General features: G+C 44.3%; 1 protein-coding gene across 1 annotated transcript in view; it reads right to left on the reverse strand.

Moving 5' to 3' along the window:
- Nucleotides 1-4,863: 4,863 nt before the first annotated feature.
- Nucleotides 4,864-17,539, reverse strand: part of HAX1 (HCLS1 associated protein X-1) — a 91,763-nt gene continuing 79,087 nt past the window's right edge. The window contains exon 7 of the mRNA XM_085639798.1: nt 4,864-6,734. Within this exon, the coding sequence (XP_085495924.1) occupies nt 6,619-6,734 (116 nt within the window). The 3' untranslated portion in view covers nt 4,864-6,618. The remainder of the gene's footprint in view (nt 6,735-17,539) is intronic.

Raw genomic sequence — 17,539 nt, forward strand, 5'->3', positions numbered from 1 at the left:
AACATTCTATATTTATTACAAAAGTGTGGAACGCCTGACGGCATCTTGATGTAATCAAAACTGTAATACCTAGAGTATTTCCTTTAGAAATTACATATATGAGAGGGTCTTATTTGCATCAAAATTATGGTTAGTGCTCTAAAAAACTAAAATGAGGACATATTTTCTGAGTTTTCAAATAGCGACAAAGAACTTTCAAATTATTTGTAATCTTTATGTTTTTTTATCCAGTTGACCACTTGATTAAATGTTGCACCTAGGGGAGAGGATGCGGTGTTACTTCCAGAGCTGCAGACTTTGCAACTGGGGAACCAGGTTGGAGTTTCTGCTTCAGCTCAACATTCTGTGATTCTGGTCAAATCACTTCTCCCCATGTCTACAACCAAAATGAATTTGATCTTGTGTGATGTAACCAATGCTCATGTAAATCACTCCAATACCTGACAAGTCTGCACTATATAAAACTGCAAATACACAAAAAATAAGTGTTTTGCACACTTCTGTCATCGGGCTACATGTGGGCTACATCTGGGTGATATTTGTGCTGCATTTGGGCTCTTTTGTCTCTGGTGGCCATCTTGGGAGATTTATTTGTTATGAAGTTTCCTAATTTCCTCATTTACTGCAGTCTCCTCAGTAGGAAATGCTTTCAGTTTTTTACTTTGATTCCATCAAGAAGGCATTCAGATGTGTCACACATTTGCCACAAATTCTGAATGTTAGCACTCTAGTTGCTCATTAGATCACTGTAGTAAAGCTACTGCTCACCACGGAAGTCTGCTGCTGGTATTAAAAGTGCATGTTTCAGTCTGCATATCAGAATTTTTTAATGAAATAGAAGAGGATTTGAGAAGTCACTCAAAATGTGCCCTAATTTTTCTTTCTTCAGCACTAATCATAATTTCTATGGCAAAATGAACCCCCTCATTGAGTTCCTTTTTAAATTAAATGTTTTAAGTGTTACCAGTTTATTCCAATCAAGATGGCTTCAGGTGTGCCATACTTTTGTCATAAGTAAGACAGTAAGCGCTCTAGTTGTTCTTAAGAACACTCTGGGACATTCTGTCATTGGGCTATACTTGGGCTACATCTGGGTGATATTTGGGCTACATTTGGGCTCTTTTGTCTCTGGTGGCCATTTTGGGAGACTTATTTGTTATGATATTTCCTAATTTCCTCATTTACTACAGTCTCCTCAGTAGGAAATACTTTCAATCAATCAATCAATCAATCATCGCATTTATATAGCGCGCTACTCACCCAGAGGGTCTCAAGGCGCTGGGGGAGGGGGGTACGCTACTGCTCGAACAGCCAGGTCTTGAGTGCTTCCTGAAGGCGAGGTGGTCCTGGGTCAGGCGGAGGTGGGTGGGGAGAGTGTTCCATGTCTTGGCGGCGAGGTAGGAGAAGGACCGTCCCCCTGTGGTGGCTCTACGGATGCGGGGGACGGCGGCGAGGGCGTGGCTGGTCGATCGAAGCTGGCGTTTGGGAGCGTAGAAGTTGAGGCGGCTGTTGAGGTATCCTGGGCCTTGGTTGTGTAGTGCTTTGTGTGCGTGGCTGAGGAGACGGAAGGTGATTCTCTTGTTGACTGGGAGCCAGTGCAGGTCTCTCAGGTGACCGGAGATGTGGCTGCGGCGGGGGATGTCCAGGATGAGTCGTGCTGAGGCGTTCTGGATCCGCTGGAGTCTCTTCTGGAGTTTGGCAGTGGTTCCGGCGTAGAGGGCGTTGCCGTAGTCCAGACGGCTTGTGACGAGGGCCTGGGTGACCGTCTTCCTGGTCTCGGTGGGGATCCACCGGAAGATCTTACGTAGCATGCGAAGGATGTTGAAGCACGACGAGGAGACGGTGTTGACTTGTCTGGTCATGGAGAGGGAGGAGTCCAGGATGAAGCCCAGGTTGCGTGCGTGGTCTGTTGGTATGGGTGCGCTGCCTAGGGCGGGGGGCCACCAGGAGTCGTCCCAGGCGGTGGGTGAGGATCCCAGGATGAGGACTTCCGTCTTGTCTGAGTTCGGTTTCAGGCGGCTGTTCTTCATCCATTCGGCTACCTCTTTCATCCCTTCGTGAAGGTTGGCTCTGGCGGTGGCGGGGTCGTTGGTAAGGGAGATGATCAGCTGGGTGTCGTCGGCGTAGGAGATGATGTTGAGGTTGTGCTGGCGTGCGATGTCTGCGAGGAGGCTCATGTAGGCGTTGAAGAGGGTAGGGCTGAGCGAGGAGCCTTGAGGGACGCCGCAGGTGACTTCGGTGGCTTCAGATCTGAACGGAGGGAGGCGGACACTCTGTGTCCTTCCGGCGAGGAAGGAGATGATCCACTCCAGTGCCTTCTCCTGGATTCCGACGTTGCTGAGTCGCTGCACTAGTGTACGTGACAGACAGTGTCGAAGGCCGCGGAGAGGTCGAGGAGGATGAGGGCCGCTGTTTCTCCGTTGTCGAGCAGCGCTCGGATGTCATCGGTGGCTGCGATCAGGGCGGTCTCGGTGCTGTGGTTGGCCCGGAAGCCAGACTGCGAGGGGTCGAGGGATCCGTTCGTCTCGAGGAAAGCGGCCAGCTGCTTGTTGACGGTCTTCTCGATGACTTTTGCAGGAAAAGGGAGCAGCGAGATGGGGCGGTAGTTCTTGAGGTCGGTGGGGTCGGCCGATGGTTTCTTGAGTAGGGCGCTGAGTTTGGCGTGCTTCCAGCTCTCTGGGAAGGTGGCGGTGTCGAAGGAGGTGTTGATGATGTCCCGCAGGTGGGGTGCGATGACAGTGTCGGCCTTGTTGAAGACGTGGTGTGGGCAGGGGTCGGTCGGAGACCCGGAGTGGATGGAGTTCATCGTGAGGACGGTGTCCTCGGTGCTGATCGGAGTCCAGGCGCGGAGGGTGGTGGTGGGGGGCGGTGGTTCGGTCGTGGCGTTCGTCGGTTGAGTGCTGAAGCTGTTGTGTATGTCCGCGATCTTGTTGTGGAAGTAGGAGGCGAGGGAGTTGCAGAGGTCTTGCGAAGGGGTGATGTTGTTGTTTCCGGCGTTGGGGTTGGAGAGCTCTTTGACGATGTTGAAGAGTTCCTTGCTGTTGTGTGCGTTGTTGTCCAGTCGTTCCTTGAATGCAGTTTTCTTGGTGGCGTGGGTGAGTTGGTGGTGTTTTCGGGTGGCACGCTTGAGGGCAGTCATGTTGTTCGGTGTTGGGTCTCTGCGCCAGGTTCTCTCGAGGGCTAGGCAGTTCTTCTTGGAGCTCTTGAGTTAGTCGGTGAACCATGGGGCTTTCTTGCTACCGGGTCTGCTGGGTGGGGTCCTCATGGGGGCGAGCTCGTCTGCGCAAACGCTGATCCACTTCGTCAGGTTGGTGGCCGCCTGGCTAGGGTTCGTTGTGCTGGTGGGAGGGTTCATGTTCAGGGAGGTCGCGAGCTGGTCGGCTGTGATCTTGTTCCAGCTCCTGCGTGCAACCTGTTGCTGGTGGTGGTGGTGGATCGTGGTCCTTCCGAAGCTGAAGTGGACTTTCAGTTTTTTACTTTGATTCCATCAAGAAGGCATTCAGATGTGTCACAAATTTGCCATAAATTCAGAATGTTAGCACTCTAGTTGCTTATTAGATCACTGTAGTAAAGCTACTGCTCACCAGGGAAGTCTGCTGCTGGTATTGAAAGTGCATGTTTCAGTCTGCATGTCAGAATTTTTTAATGAAATAGAAGAGGATTTGATAAGTCACTCAAAATGTGCCCTAATTTTTCTTTCTGCAGCACTAATCATACTTTCTATGGCAAAATGAACCCCCTCATTTTGTTCCTTTTTAAATTAAATGTTTTAAGAGTTACCACTTTATTCCAACCAAGATGGCTTCAGGTGTGCCATACGTTTGTCATAAGTAGGACTGTTAGCGCTCTAGTTGTTATTTAGAACACTCTGGGAAGCTGCAGTAGAACACAAAGGAATCAACTGACAGTCTCTGCCCTTGTTGGATGTACATGTTTTACTGAGAAAGTCAGACTTCATTCTCACATGACTGAGAAAGATAATGTGAATTTACAGAAAATATGCTCTCAGTTTAGCTTATAGATCACCTTCCAAACCTCTGTGGGAAAAGCATGAGAAAATAGATTTCTCTCAAACATGATTCATTATGATATCACAGCAGAAGGCTTTTTCACATGGTAAAATCACCTTAGAACACACCACAATTCCTAAAATGAGTATGGTACCATCAACAAATGATTTATAATGTAACTAAAGTCTTAAAACCTTCTATTAACTGCCATGCTTTTTAATGAGGTTCTATCATGTATATTGGTCCCAAGATGGCTGCCAACACTTCTTGGATGAAATGCTGACAGCCAATCAGATCTCACGATGAGATGTGCGGTTAGGCTCCGCCCAGATATATATGTGATTTTACTTTTGATTTTCTCAGGAACTACTGAACGGATTTACACCATTTAAGCAAAAGGCACAAGTCTGAACTGAGGACTACCTCTTTGCCAAATTTGGTGTAATTCCGTTCAGCACTTCGGGCTGTAGCTGCGTCAACAGGTCCTATGGGAAAATGCATGGGGAAAACGTGTTTTGGGACCCCCCTTTTTTCTCGGCCCCCGCTTGACGAATCACCGTGAAATTTTCAGGATAGGAGCGGACCGGAGCTGGCCAAAAGTTTGGAAAATTTTGCGAAGATTCATCAATCGACGCCAACGTTATTCCAAATAAAATGTTGCGTATTTCCTATGATTATATATATATGTATTCATTAGTTCTGCTAAACAAATGTACATATTCCTTATGCTTATACTGTTCGGTGTCTAACATGTTTTTAGGGGATTTCACAAATAAGTAAGTCATTATCACAACTTTATCTACAATTGCTTCACTATTGAATTACAAAAACAAATTATGAAAACAAAGTTAACTTAAAGTGCAGCAACACTTGAAAGTATCAATTTATTAAATACAATTTAAATCTACATATATTACCTTGCTTATACAGATATATCTTCCATGTACTTATGTATCTTTATATATATTACTTTACTTCTAATGCAGAGTCTCCATTGTACTACCCTATACCTCTCTCAATATATCCTCTACCTCGACCAGAAGGGGCCCATGCAGGTAAGAGCGGTGAGGTGATGGAGCCGGCTGGGGAGGGGGGGTTGTAGACAGACAAGGAGGGGGAAATCAATTATTTATTTAATTTTCCCTCATCGTCATCTGTCGAAATCCCCCCCACCCAGCCCCACCTCTCTTACCTGCACGGGCCGCGGCTGACCTTGACTCTCTGACTCATCCAAACCCCATTCTACTACTATGATCCACAAACTAACCCTTTCTAGACTCTTCCATCGTCTATCCCTCATTGCATCACCTCATACCTCTTTAAACATTCGGATATCCCAAACAAGCCTTTCTAAGCCCTTCCCTCTGACTCTTCCCCCTCCATCTTCCATCTACTCATCTCAAACCTCCTCCTCCTCCTGCTATGAGCTCCAGTAAAATACCCTTTCTAGACACTTTCATCCACTTTGCTTTTCAATGATGTTTATCTATGAAATACATTTATGCTGGAACTGAACATACTGCACAAATGTCTGCTAAATAAATTACAGATTATTCATCTTTAAAGAGATGGGAAAACGTTTCAATGAGGCTAATGAAACACACAATCACTTAAACGTTCAGGCTGTGAAAGTGAAATCAACAAACAAGGGTACTACACAATTCATAGGACCAGACAGAACTGTGATTAAGGCTTTAATGAAAACCTGACCAAATGAAGTCTGTCATTCATTCAAAACATCATAGTTATGCTGCTGGGCACAAGAGATAGCTTCTCTTCACAGAGCCAATGCTCTAGACGTAATAACTAAGTACTTAGGCAAACGTTTATGCCTGTTGTATCACAGAGGTAAAGCCATTCTTATGAAGAAAGGGAGGTAAATGATTCACATATGAGCAGTAAGAATACCTGAAAATAGTTGTCTTTGGTCTGAACAATGGTGGATGTAATTCAGCCATGTCTTGTTTGTCAGATATAGGAGTGGGAGGCTGGACAGGATGCATGTTCCCGGTCACATAAAATCTCTTCGAAATTGGGTACACTTAGGATTCTAAAAGTGATTCAGGGATCAAAGTCTGGCTTAGTAGGCAATCTATAGACTTGGGTGGGAGGGGTGGGGCACTACCCTAAACACTATTGCCGACAGGACAAAGGCATTTTAAACATTAGCTACTGGGTTTAAGAAAAGCATCAGCAAATAGGATGCTGCAGGGAAAAAGAAAAATCAAACAACATGAACTGAGTAGTGCCACATATCAAACCGAGAAGAACTGGTGCTTAGAAGATATGCAGTTTTCCTGGAATAGATGCAACATTAGAGATCAAGATACAAACAACATTTCTTTACATTGGATGGCGAATGGTTACAGGCTGAAGGACAAAACATGGGACGGTTTCAGTATCAGGTCCTTGCTGAGCTAGCAGTCTGTTGTTCAAATTATGATTGCCACTTTGCATCCATGGCTTGCTCCATGCTTCCGATGAATTGCAGCACATTTTCAGAGTTGTATTTGTAATAAGCACTATCAACGCTCACTAATTTTCTAAAAACAAATGCACCCCTAAAAAAAGAAAATAGCAAGAGATGTACTCGGGTGCATCATTAAGTCTATCGATTGGTAAACCATCCTCGGAAAAACATGCCCAGAATAGATGATGAATCCTTCAAATCCGTGCCCATTTGATCCTTTTTCTTCAGGATATCAGTGAATTGTTCAAGGTCTCCTGGAAGTAGAAGGGAAAAAACTTTTGTTTCCATTGGACAAAAATAAAATGACAATCAAAACCAAAGATCAATGGGTTTAAGCCTTCATCTCATGTGTTCAACAGCAATAGCTGTAGTATTGTGCTAAGCTGGCAAACAAAATGAGTATTTCTTGAATTAATGAGCTATCAGAAACAAAGATTGGCAGGTTCCTAAAAAGAAACACTGATTTTACCTCTTAAATGCCAGTTTGATTTTGTACAACTGTCCATTATGAAGAAATAAAAGCACGTCAATGTGTTTCACATCAAACAGCACCAATTCTGTCCCTGAAGCACTTTCCAGCACAAACAAGCAATTGACAAGGAGGAAGTAAATAAGGCCTGCAAGTGTTGGCCCAAAATGTCTCTATGGAATCTGTAAGGATTTTTAGGAAAGAGACTTTGGACTGAGCAAGCTATGAGTAGGCCACCTGTTGGTCAGTTACAAGCAACACAACTACCACCAGTCTCAAGCCCCAAAATGTAATTTGCAAGGTACCAACCAAACATTGGAAGAGGAAAGTCAGGGACCTCGCCAAGACTTACATTTCTAAGATAAAGAGTGTTTTGGTGAGTGAAGGGTGCCAGTGTGTGCATTGGAAATGGGCTCTCTTTTGCAAGCAGTAGAAGATGCAAACGCAAAGTTGGAGGCGAAAACAACTGCTAGCAGCAAAAAAAAACATGTTTCAAGTCCCTTTGAACAAAGAGTACAACCAGTTACAATGAGGTTTTGAGATGGACAGAGAAAATGTGCTTGGAAGTTTTTTTATGATGTTGCCCTCATTAGGATATCTGTAAAAGAGGCAGTTGCCCTTTATTGATATATTCATTAAGGAAAGTGTGGATTTAGGAGTTCTTTTTATTTTATATGAGATCTACATTGCCGTCTGGTTTAAATGCTGGAGTATTATTTACTGCTATGGCATTAGTCGTGAGGGGTTGATTAGAAAGTATGCAATACTCTGAAGAATTGTGCTATATGCAGAAACTACTGCACATATTGCAATTCAGAGCCACATAGTCTTTCCCACATGGGGAATTTCTCGAGTTTGTCAAAAATCTACAATCTTAATTTTTGCTGTGTCAGTTTTTGCATGTCAAACTGCACCCTTTATTGGAGGGGAGCACTCAAAAGTGGGATTGATTGCATGCAGTAAGTTCCAAAGCCTGAAGATTTGGATTTTACCATATCTGATAACTATCAAACCACCCCGCCCGAGGCACTCAGACATAAACGATCCCTCGTAGCTCACATTTTCCTTCCTCTCAAAACACAGGGGGATACAAGCATGTTGTGGGAGCTTAAAAGCCCAATCTTCTCTTGCAGACAAACGGGAAATTGCAGACCAGACCACACAGCAATCTATCCCTGTAGCTGCTTTCTTTCATATTTTACTATAAAAGTAAGAATTAACTGCTCAAGTGAAGTATAATCTCTGAATTACTTCGGTGTACATTATCCTTCATCACTATAGAAATAATGTTTACAATCTGAAGCGAGTTCTACAATAATCCTGTCGGTAGGCCTAAAAGTAAGAGGGACTTTAAGGAGACTGCAGTGGCAAAGATCCTGGGGTTTGGGAATACCATTTCTCCTATTAGTAATTCACGCCTGTTTCATGGCTGCAACCTAGAAGTATAATTCAGAGAACATGAAGAAACTACATCCTGTAAGGATGACAAGAATACAATCTATTATGGTACACAAAAAGGGTATGCAGTGGTGTAGAACACATTACCTAGAAGAATGCCATTTAAGGGGGAAAACAGCTTTGGCTGAGCTTGTATTTACCAAATTGGCTAATTATGGTAGCTTAAAGCATGTATTCAATTTTTTTTGTACTAGTTACTGTGAGATGATCTCAGTCCTTTTAAAACATATCGCTGGCAAATCGTGGGTGGAAAATCCTGCTCATTTTAAAGAGGAAAAACATAAAATCAAGCATTTATGTTAGAATGGCAAACTCATTGCTTAAACCTGCCGTTCGTTGAATTTAGTAACGGGAAAAATTGGATTGAAAACTGATGTTTAACCAACCACAGACACACACTCCCATGTACTGATTGCCTGAATGGGCTAAAATGCTGAGTCAGCACAGAAGCCGTTCACAAGATGATCCATTAGATAAGCAAGCAGATTTAAGAGCACAGAGATGAAGAACAATGACAAAGAGTACATCAATTTGCCTCCTCTGAAGAAAAATAAGTAATACGTCAAAGGAACACTAGTAAAAAACAACAGCAATGTTGTGGTTCAAGAAGGATCCCTGATGTCAAACCATGCGGAGACGCAGAGTGGCTATACAGCCTAGCGTCCTGACAAATTCTACAGGTTACAAAATCTTTTTAAAGCACACAATGTGAATGAAGACTGTGAGAAAGTGGCTCTGTATATACTGTTCCCAAATAGGTACAGTGTGCACAGAGTCTACAGTCCCCAGAGGTTTGGCAGAGGCTAAAGTTAGATATAACCTTACTCTCTAAAGTGGTAGCTTGGTCGAGCAGTAAGGCAGTATCAGAGGACAGTGTAAAGCACTTGTTGTACCCACTCAGTCAGCAAATGGTCTCACACACTCAAGAACTGAACTCTAGGCCAATGGTTTGTATAAACAAATATATGGTTGTTTTATTTTAGAACCAACAATAGGTATCAAAATATACTTTCTCAGAATGAGATGCTTTAGTTAAATACTTTGCAATAGGCAATTGACTTTTGCAGATAATAGTTACACTTTGTTGCAATAGGCAACACAATTTTAAACACAATACTACATTGAGCTCAATAGGAATTTTAAGTTATATGCAATTGATTACTTTCAGTCCTGGGACAGTTCTTGGAAACAAGTGAGTAAATTCGTTTTAGTTACTGTTGTGATTTTTAAGCAATATTTTGCTATTTTAAAAGTTGACAACTTTTTCTGATCAAATTACCAATGTTAATCCTACAGAAAGAAATTCACTTAGCAGGTAAGTGGGGTTATGGGTACTTTTTCTAGGTCAGTGTTGGATTCTAGATCCAGCACTAGTGTACCACCTGTAAGAAGTTGAGAAACTGCGTTTAAGTTATACAGGCGATTTTTAAGGAATATTTATCAGTTTAAAAAATCGACACTTGGAAGAAATTTCATAGAAAAACAGTAAATGGTTCCCTATGGAAGAAAATTCAAGTTACGGGTAAAGTATGTTCTCGTTACTTTTGTAATCCAGTGCTGGGCTCCTAGGCTCAGTACTGGAACATCTATCTAAAACAGGTAAGTAATTACGTTTTCACAGTTGGTACGATTTTTAAAGAATATTTGTAGTTTGCAAAAATCGACAAGAAATTTCACAGAAAAACAGTCAATGATTTCCTATGGGAGAAAATTGAGTTATAGGTAAGTACGGTTGTGAGTACTTTTCAGGGTCAGTGCTGGGCACCAAGATCCAGCACTGGTATCTCTCCTAATAGCAGCTGAGTATTTCCGTTTCCGTTACTCGGTTGATTTTAGGTGAATATTTTAAAGTTTAGAAACTCCACACACAAGAAATTTCAGAGAAAACCAGTCAATGTTACCCTATGGAAGAAAAGTGAGTTATCGGCTTTTGGGTAAGTACTCAACTGGCAGGGTTAAGGTTCTGGGCACAGACTCGGGGGTCTCCCAGGGTCAGGTAAGTACAGTTGTTACACCCTCAGCAGCACAGGGGCAGTCGGGTGCAGAGTGAGTTAGGCCCAATGTTATCCTTTTGGAGGCAGGGGGGCCTTAGTTGGTGGCTACTGACTAGCAGGCCACGCGGCTGTGGGAGCTGGGCTCCTGGTCACTTGCTCAGGGCAAATGGGGAAGTAGGTAGAAGAAGAAGTTACACTGCTAGGGCCACTCGGGCGGCTGGGTGCAGGGTGCTTTTGAGCCTTCAGGCGCTCAATGGATTTCAATGGGAAAGCTCCAGGTTGAACAAAGGCTGCAAGCTCGGGGACAAAGATTCTTCAGGTGCCACCACCAGTTCGAGAGGTAAGTTGGGTAGTTGGAGGATAGGTAGGTACCCAGGAGTTGGGCACAGGGGGCCGCAGGGCACCGGGTGCAGGGGTGCCTTTTGATGTCGGGAAATCTTACCTTCTGTTGATCGCAGTTGGGGGGGGGGGGGGGGGGTGTACCTGGTTCTGAGGCTGCAGGCGTCGTCAGGAGCGTCGAGGTGAGTCCTTGGGTGCTGGATTCAGGATCACAGTCGCCGGGGGGACGTCCTCGGGGTCTTTGTTCACTCTGGCACAGGCCAGGCTTGGCTGGTGCAGGATGTGCAGGGTTCGCGGTTCCGGGCTGATGCCAGGGGTTAGAAACTTGCTTTGAGCAGAGCCACTGCTCATGGGAGTCCCAGTCTTGGTAGAGTCTCAAGGTGGTCAGGTCCTCTGGGGTTTTTGATGTTGCTGACCACTGAAGGCGCCGGAGTTCCACAGGAGCAGGTTCAAGGATCAACAGGCCGGTAGGGCTGGGGCCAAGTCAGTTGATGTCTTCCTTTTGTTAGCAGCTGCGCGGTGGGTCTTCTGGTTTCTTGATCTTCTTGCTTGTTTTCGAATCGGGATCTGAGGAAGGAATGTTCAGGGTGCCCCTAAATACTAAATTTAAAGGCGTTACAGGTAGGTAAAGGGCAGGGACCACTGGGTCCCTGACCTGGGGTGGGTACACCCCCTATCCTGCCACACTCCTGTGGGAGGGGGGGCAGTGGCCTAGTCTTGATTGAGCAGGGCTCCCCATCTTCAAGAAGGTGAGACCCCGGGGACGTGCTTCACCTCGCCTCCCCCACCTGAGGGGTGAGGTTGGCAGAGGCTGGCACACCCCCTGTCCTTCCTTGGGGTTTCCGGCCAGTCTTCCCGCCAGAGAGGGGGTTGAGAACTGGTAGGGGCCAGTTGCTGGGTACAGCAAGTGGCCTGGAGAAGCTCACAAAGGCGGAATGCCTTTGAAGCTTCCCCTGCCCATCCTGGGGGAGGAGACTTCGCACCTCACCCAGGATGTGCATTGTTGCGGACCCAGGAGAGCAGATGGCTCTCTACCCAGGGGTCCAGCAACCTGTCTGCTGTGTGGCAGCCTAGGCAACCCCTCAGACAAGACGTGGATTGTAGGTTAGGTTCAGGGGGCATTTCTAAGATGCCCTCTGTCGTGCATCTTACAGTAAATTCCACACTGGCATCAGTGTGGGTTTACTGTGCTGAGAAGTTTGATACCAAACTTCCCAGTCTTCAGTGTAGCCATCATGGTGCTCTGGAGTTCGTGTTGACGAACTCCCAGCACCATATACTCTTAATGGCAGCACTGCATTTACAGTTCCCAGGAATGGACCTGGGTACTGTAGAGGCACAGGGCTCATGCACCTGTGCCCACACCTCTGGCATAGGGCACCCAGCTAGAGGGGTGACTGAGGTATGCCAGGGCAGTGTGTTGTGGGCATGGCACACAGGAATGTGTGCCATGTCGACTCTTTGTTTTGTTCTGCACCCAGACACTCAGCCTGCAAAGGCAGTGTGTGTGTGTCAGGGTACAGGGCCTCTAAGGGTGGCACAATAAGTGCTGCTGCCCTTATGGGCCTTCTCTGGTCACAAGGCCCTGGGAACCTAGGGTACCATTTACCAGAGGCTGGCAGGTGACCAGAGATGCCAATTGGATTTTGGCTGTTAGACAGTTTTTAGGGAAGGAACACAGGCCCTGGGCACCTGATTGGCAGGAGCCCAGGGCACAACAAGTAAAAGTGCATCAGTTATCAGGCAAAAAAAGGGGGGGGTTTACTGCAACAGAAACCCACTTTCTTACAAAGACTATCCCTTATGACTAGATCCTACGAATTTGGTAATTATATAAGAAAGCGACTCAGTGTATCAACTTCCCTTTCCTTTCTAGCACTATTACTATCTAGAGGTGTAACCAAACTATATACATGATTGGCTCAAATACATCTATGGGCACAGACGTACTAGCAGGGCAAGTAAACATTGTGCTGCACTGTCCTTTTTCATACCTTCCCTCATGTTTTCCTTGAGTGGACTGGACAATCAGAGTCGATTTTAAGTGCTGCTTGCTTATCATGACGTTCAACTATAAAGTCAAGGCTATACTACTATAGGGGTATAGCCAAAGTGCACCATCACCAATACGCAAAGATTGCTAATGCCGCTTCAACCAAGAGTGAGGCTTGACTGACATTGGTGGTAGTCAATTCTTAGTCGTGGTACACAGCCCTTTTTATTTGTTCCACTAGGAAGGAAGTTGTACACTGCTCCTTCCCTTTAAAGACGTCCAGTCACCATTACTGGGGTCCTTGCCTTGTCTTGTGCATGTAATATGTTTGTTTGACATTTAGGGAACTGCTCATGTGTTCCAGATGGTGGTTTCACTGAATGCTTCCCTCTTTCATTGTGATGTGACACTCAGCTCTGTTCTTGCATCTTTCCTAGAACTAGAGTTATATGGTGGACTATGGAAAGTCATCATCTTGCTCTATAGTAGAAGAGGTGTGTGTGTTGCGCAGACATAAACCTACCCCTTTCAGCTTTCCTATATTGCTGCCTCCTACACAGCAAATGTGGCTTTGTGGTTCAATGCTATCTGGATAGAATACATGTATTACCCATGGCCAGTTCCACCACCCCTATCCATCTACTGGTGTTAGGAATTTGGCCAATCCCAGAATCAAGACCAGGATGCACTTCTTTGCCATTCAAGGGGGAAAAAATATTTTGAAGAAAGCAGGCAATTTGGTTGTTCCAGTCTTATGCTAGTTCTGGCAAGAATATACTGCTTCAAGTCACTAACATTTTTTTTTCTGACTCCAATTAACACTACTGAGCAACCACACTTGCAGAGGTTAAACCTTTGCGCATAGTTGCTCTCACTCGACCAGAGGTCTGCCTATCCTTGGTTCATGGAACCCCTTGTGCTGTAACTTGGGGAGGAGACCACTAGACTAGCTTGCCCTGCCCTTCGTGGAGAGGAGCTGCCTGAATGTTGAAAGGTCTACACAACAGCCACAAAACTGAAGATCTGAGTGGATTACAATTCAAGGAAAAGAAACTGCCCAGAAAACGCAATAGTGTTTCACCTTCGCTTGCCTGAATGAAGAAAAGACAAAAACAGTGAAAACACAAACTATCGCTTCTGAGGGACGCTCCATAGAAGCTTTTCCTAGACATCAGAGACTGCCAGACTCATCCCCATAGAACCCTGTAACTTTAGCATACTTCTACCTGCCTGTACCAATTCTGATCCTAGAGAGATGTGAAAGTTCAGACTCTTCACTACCCTTGGAATGAAGTTCGGTCTCACTGGCTGAAGACAATAGACCCACTTCTGAAAGTGGTTAAACTATCTTTCGAGCACTTCCAGATTTGTGGATTTAGTCAATATGTTGTGGTTCGTTTCAAATCCTAAAGTTCAGTTCCTAGTGGTAGCTGCTGAAGCCTTGGGGTCGAATGAGTGTCCCCAGTCCCATGTTTTTACCCTCCCACTGATATTTCAACTGTGGTGTGTTGGTTGCAGAACGGGCCCTATCAGTAAATATCCTAAGGCATGCCAATGTGGGTTGCAATCCACTATTACAAATATTACCTTTTGAAAACATTACAACACGTTAGGTTGTTGTCCAATACTGTTGGTGGCTGAATCTTGGTTACCAGACCTCTATTCCCAAAGGAGATGGACAGGAAGAATGCTCGCATCTTGACACCATCGTTATTTTCATCTTGATGGGGTCCTTGTTTGAGTAGCCAGTTTTTTGCTTTTTAGAAAAAAAATTGCGGTTTGTATTTTCACAAATGTAATATCAACAAATGAGTCTTCTGCCTAATTAGTTTTCCAGATGCACCTAGAGTCAGTACCCATACAGAGGGACAGATTCCTACCTCTTATTTTATCTGGCACGTTGGACGCATTAAATGGATGTCCATAGGTCACTTGTAAACACTAGATTATAAAATCAGGCGAATTATGATGCCCCAGAATGATCCAAGCACTTCACCATAGCATAATACCAGTCATAGGGCTAATAGTATACAGAATCCAGTGTCTTACAAGTAAACACTGTAAAAACCTTTGAGGTCATTTTTTGGCCTCAGCATGCTACAACGCCTTCTTCTATTCTAGGTCTTTTTATGTACCTGTTCTTTAGCTTACCTATAAATGAAAGCCGATTGTTCTTAACGACTGAGCACCGACTGTACAATGAGTTTGTGGAGCATCAGTCATTGCGTTGTGCTTTAACTGAATTTCTCACTACCAGACTGTTTGACTTTGAAGACCTCTGGAGAGCAACTGCGTAAAAAGGAGTAACTTGGTTATCAAACTGGAGTGCAATGGTATAGTTGGCCTATAGTGCAGTGGTATTGGTGGTTGGTGACTCATGGTCAATTTTGTTTTAGCTGTTCGGGCTGCCCACTGAAAAGGGGGAGGGGCGTTGAAGTAACTATTTTCCTGTTTTTAGGTCTGGCATTAGTCAATAACTTTTGATTTTACTAATCATTTCTGGAAAATATACTCCCTTACAAACTATTCATCAACTGTCTGTTATTGTCTCATTCACATTTTCCCTCTACGACGTACAGCATGGGTCAGTGAATTAGCCCACTTCAGCCATCAGTGAACTAGATTGTGAGTGGCAACAGTCTTCCTTTTTGCAAGGGGCGCATTTACATGAAAAGTAGTTCCCTTAGGTCTCAGTGACTATGGTATTGTGTGCTTTCTGAGACTAAAAACAGACCGTTTTGCTTTTAGCCATTTGTTTTTTAGATGTAAGTGCGCCTTGTTACTTTTTGATTACCCAAATGAACTGTCTTCTGCCTCGGGATTTAATGACAGACTCAAAATTTCATATTTTTGTAGGTATATTCCGTATTACTGTCATTTACTTTAATTTTTTGAGCTCTTATGATGTAAAGTTGATTGAGTTTTGTTCAATTCTTTATCAAACAATAATGCACAGGTAATTTGTTCACATTTTAATGAAAATGAAAGTTTCTTTGTTCTTTATGTCGATCCTACATTTGTTGAGCTAGGAACTACAGTCATTTATTTCATTTGAATAGTATCACTATCCTTGTATCTGTAAACATCAGGGGGAAAAAAAAATCACTGCTCGTTTGTTCAGCACTCAAAATTAGCAGCCGGTTTAAGTCCCTTTAAGCTCTATCCCATTTTTTGTTTTTTCCATTATAGCTCTTGAACTATGCCCTTTCACCCCACTTCCTATTCTTCTAAGATGGCATCCCTAATAGTTGAACTTTCTAGGCTTTTTTCACCAGTTGCCTCTTTAAAGCGTTTCTGCCCTGGGTCTGTTCCATTTTGGCCTCTGCGGTTCTTTCACTGCGTTCTACTTACTAGCCACAAGTCCAGGTAAGCACTCACACTTTTACGCTGCTTCTGGTGTTAGTGTCAGTGCATGTACAGAGGCACTGCATTATTTTCCAATCCAACTGAGATCGGTTCGGTGAGGACTTGTGCACTATTTGGTTTACATGCACCTTCCTTTTCATCAAACACCATCTGCTGAAACTTCTCTGAGTGCAGAATTTTTAAGCATCTCTTCTGACCGAGCAGCTTTCTTCTGTTGTGTGATCTTGCACGATTCTTATTCTGCACTCGGGTACATTTAGGCTTTGTCTTTCGTGTCAGCCTTTACTGTCACACACCTCTAACAGCACTCTTTCACATTTCGTTGGCACAATCGAATATCAGTTGTTATGGTTCATTGCATGTTTATATGTTGTGTTTGTAGCTCTTGACTCCACAGTGGAAATCATTCCCATGGTCTACTCTCTTTTCATCGGATTATAGGCCGCTTCTAAATGTCTAGGTCCAGTAGGCTACATTTGCCATGGATATACAGCGGTCTCTTTCCTCAGTCTCAGTTGAAGGATCTGCATGTAGGCCAGTCGATGAAAGGACATTCTGAAATGCGTTGGGGTATGAAATAAACTCGGACGCACCAGACATGCAGTTCATATAGTTGACCTCATTTTAAATACAATGTTGATAGATGAAGGTAACTCTGAATAATACGGTATACCAGTGATTACAGCAAACAGCATGTGGTATCTACTGAACTGTGCATCTTACAACACTTCCAGTTGTTGGTGTGTGCATCCTGTGGGACTGGAAGCTTCCACAACAATAAGGTTTTGTAAAAACCACGACAAAACAAGCATTGATAAAGCCAACGCCAGACCCGATAGTTGTTTTTTTATTGTTTTCAACGGTCTTTCCTTCATTTCTAGCATCAAGTTGCCTTGATGGACATGTACTCGATAATAATCACTGGTCCAACCAGCCGGAGAGAAATAATGAGCTCATCAATGCCAGAGGATTCCAGGGCTTGTACTCCACTTGGTGACTAAGGCTGGAAGGTGGTCCTGGAGAAGTCCCTATGATCCTCTACTCCTACAGGTTCACGGTGTTCTAAGGCTGGATTTCTCTGGATTGGTTCTTACTGGCCCGATGCGTGTTGTGTATGGGGCTTCAATATAGCCCTTTGTCACTGAAAATTGGCTCACCACAGGAACAAAGGGGATGGGCAAGTTTGACCCATGAAATGGGAATCTAATCTGGACAAAGGAAACGGCCTGGAGACCTCCAGCACACACACGTGTCAGGGAAAGAAACTGGGGATTTGTTTGTGAAGGCTGATATGTCCGAGATGGACTCAACCATCACTGAGGAATTGTGTACAGCAAACGCATGGGTTCTAAATCTATGCACAGCATTCAACAGGTTACCTATGAACCACACATCTCACCAAGGCATACAAACATTCATACTTTATACAACTCCCAGACA

The sequence above is a fragment of the Triturus cristatus genome, chromosome 12 (genome assembly GCF_964204655.1).
Source record: "Triturus cristatus chromosome 12, aTriCri1.1, whole genome shotgun sequence".
Taxonomy (NCBI): Eukaryota; Metazoa; Chordata; class Amphibia; order Caudata; family Salamandridae; genus Triturus; species Triturus cristatus.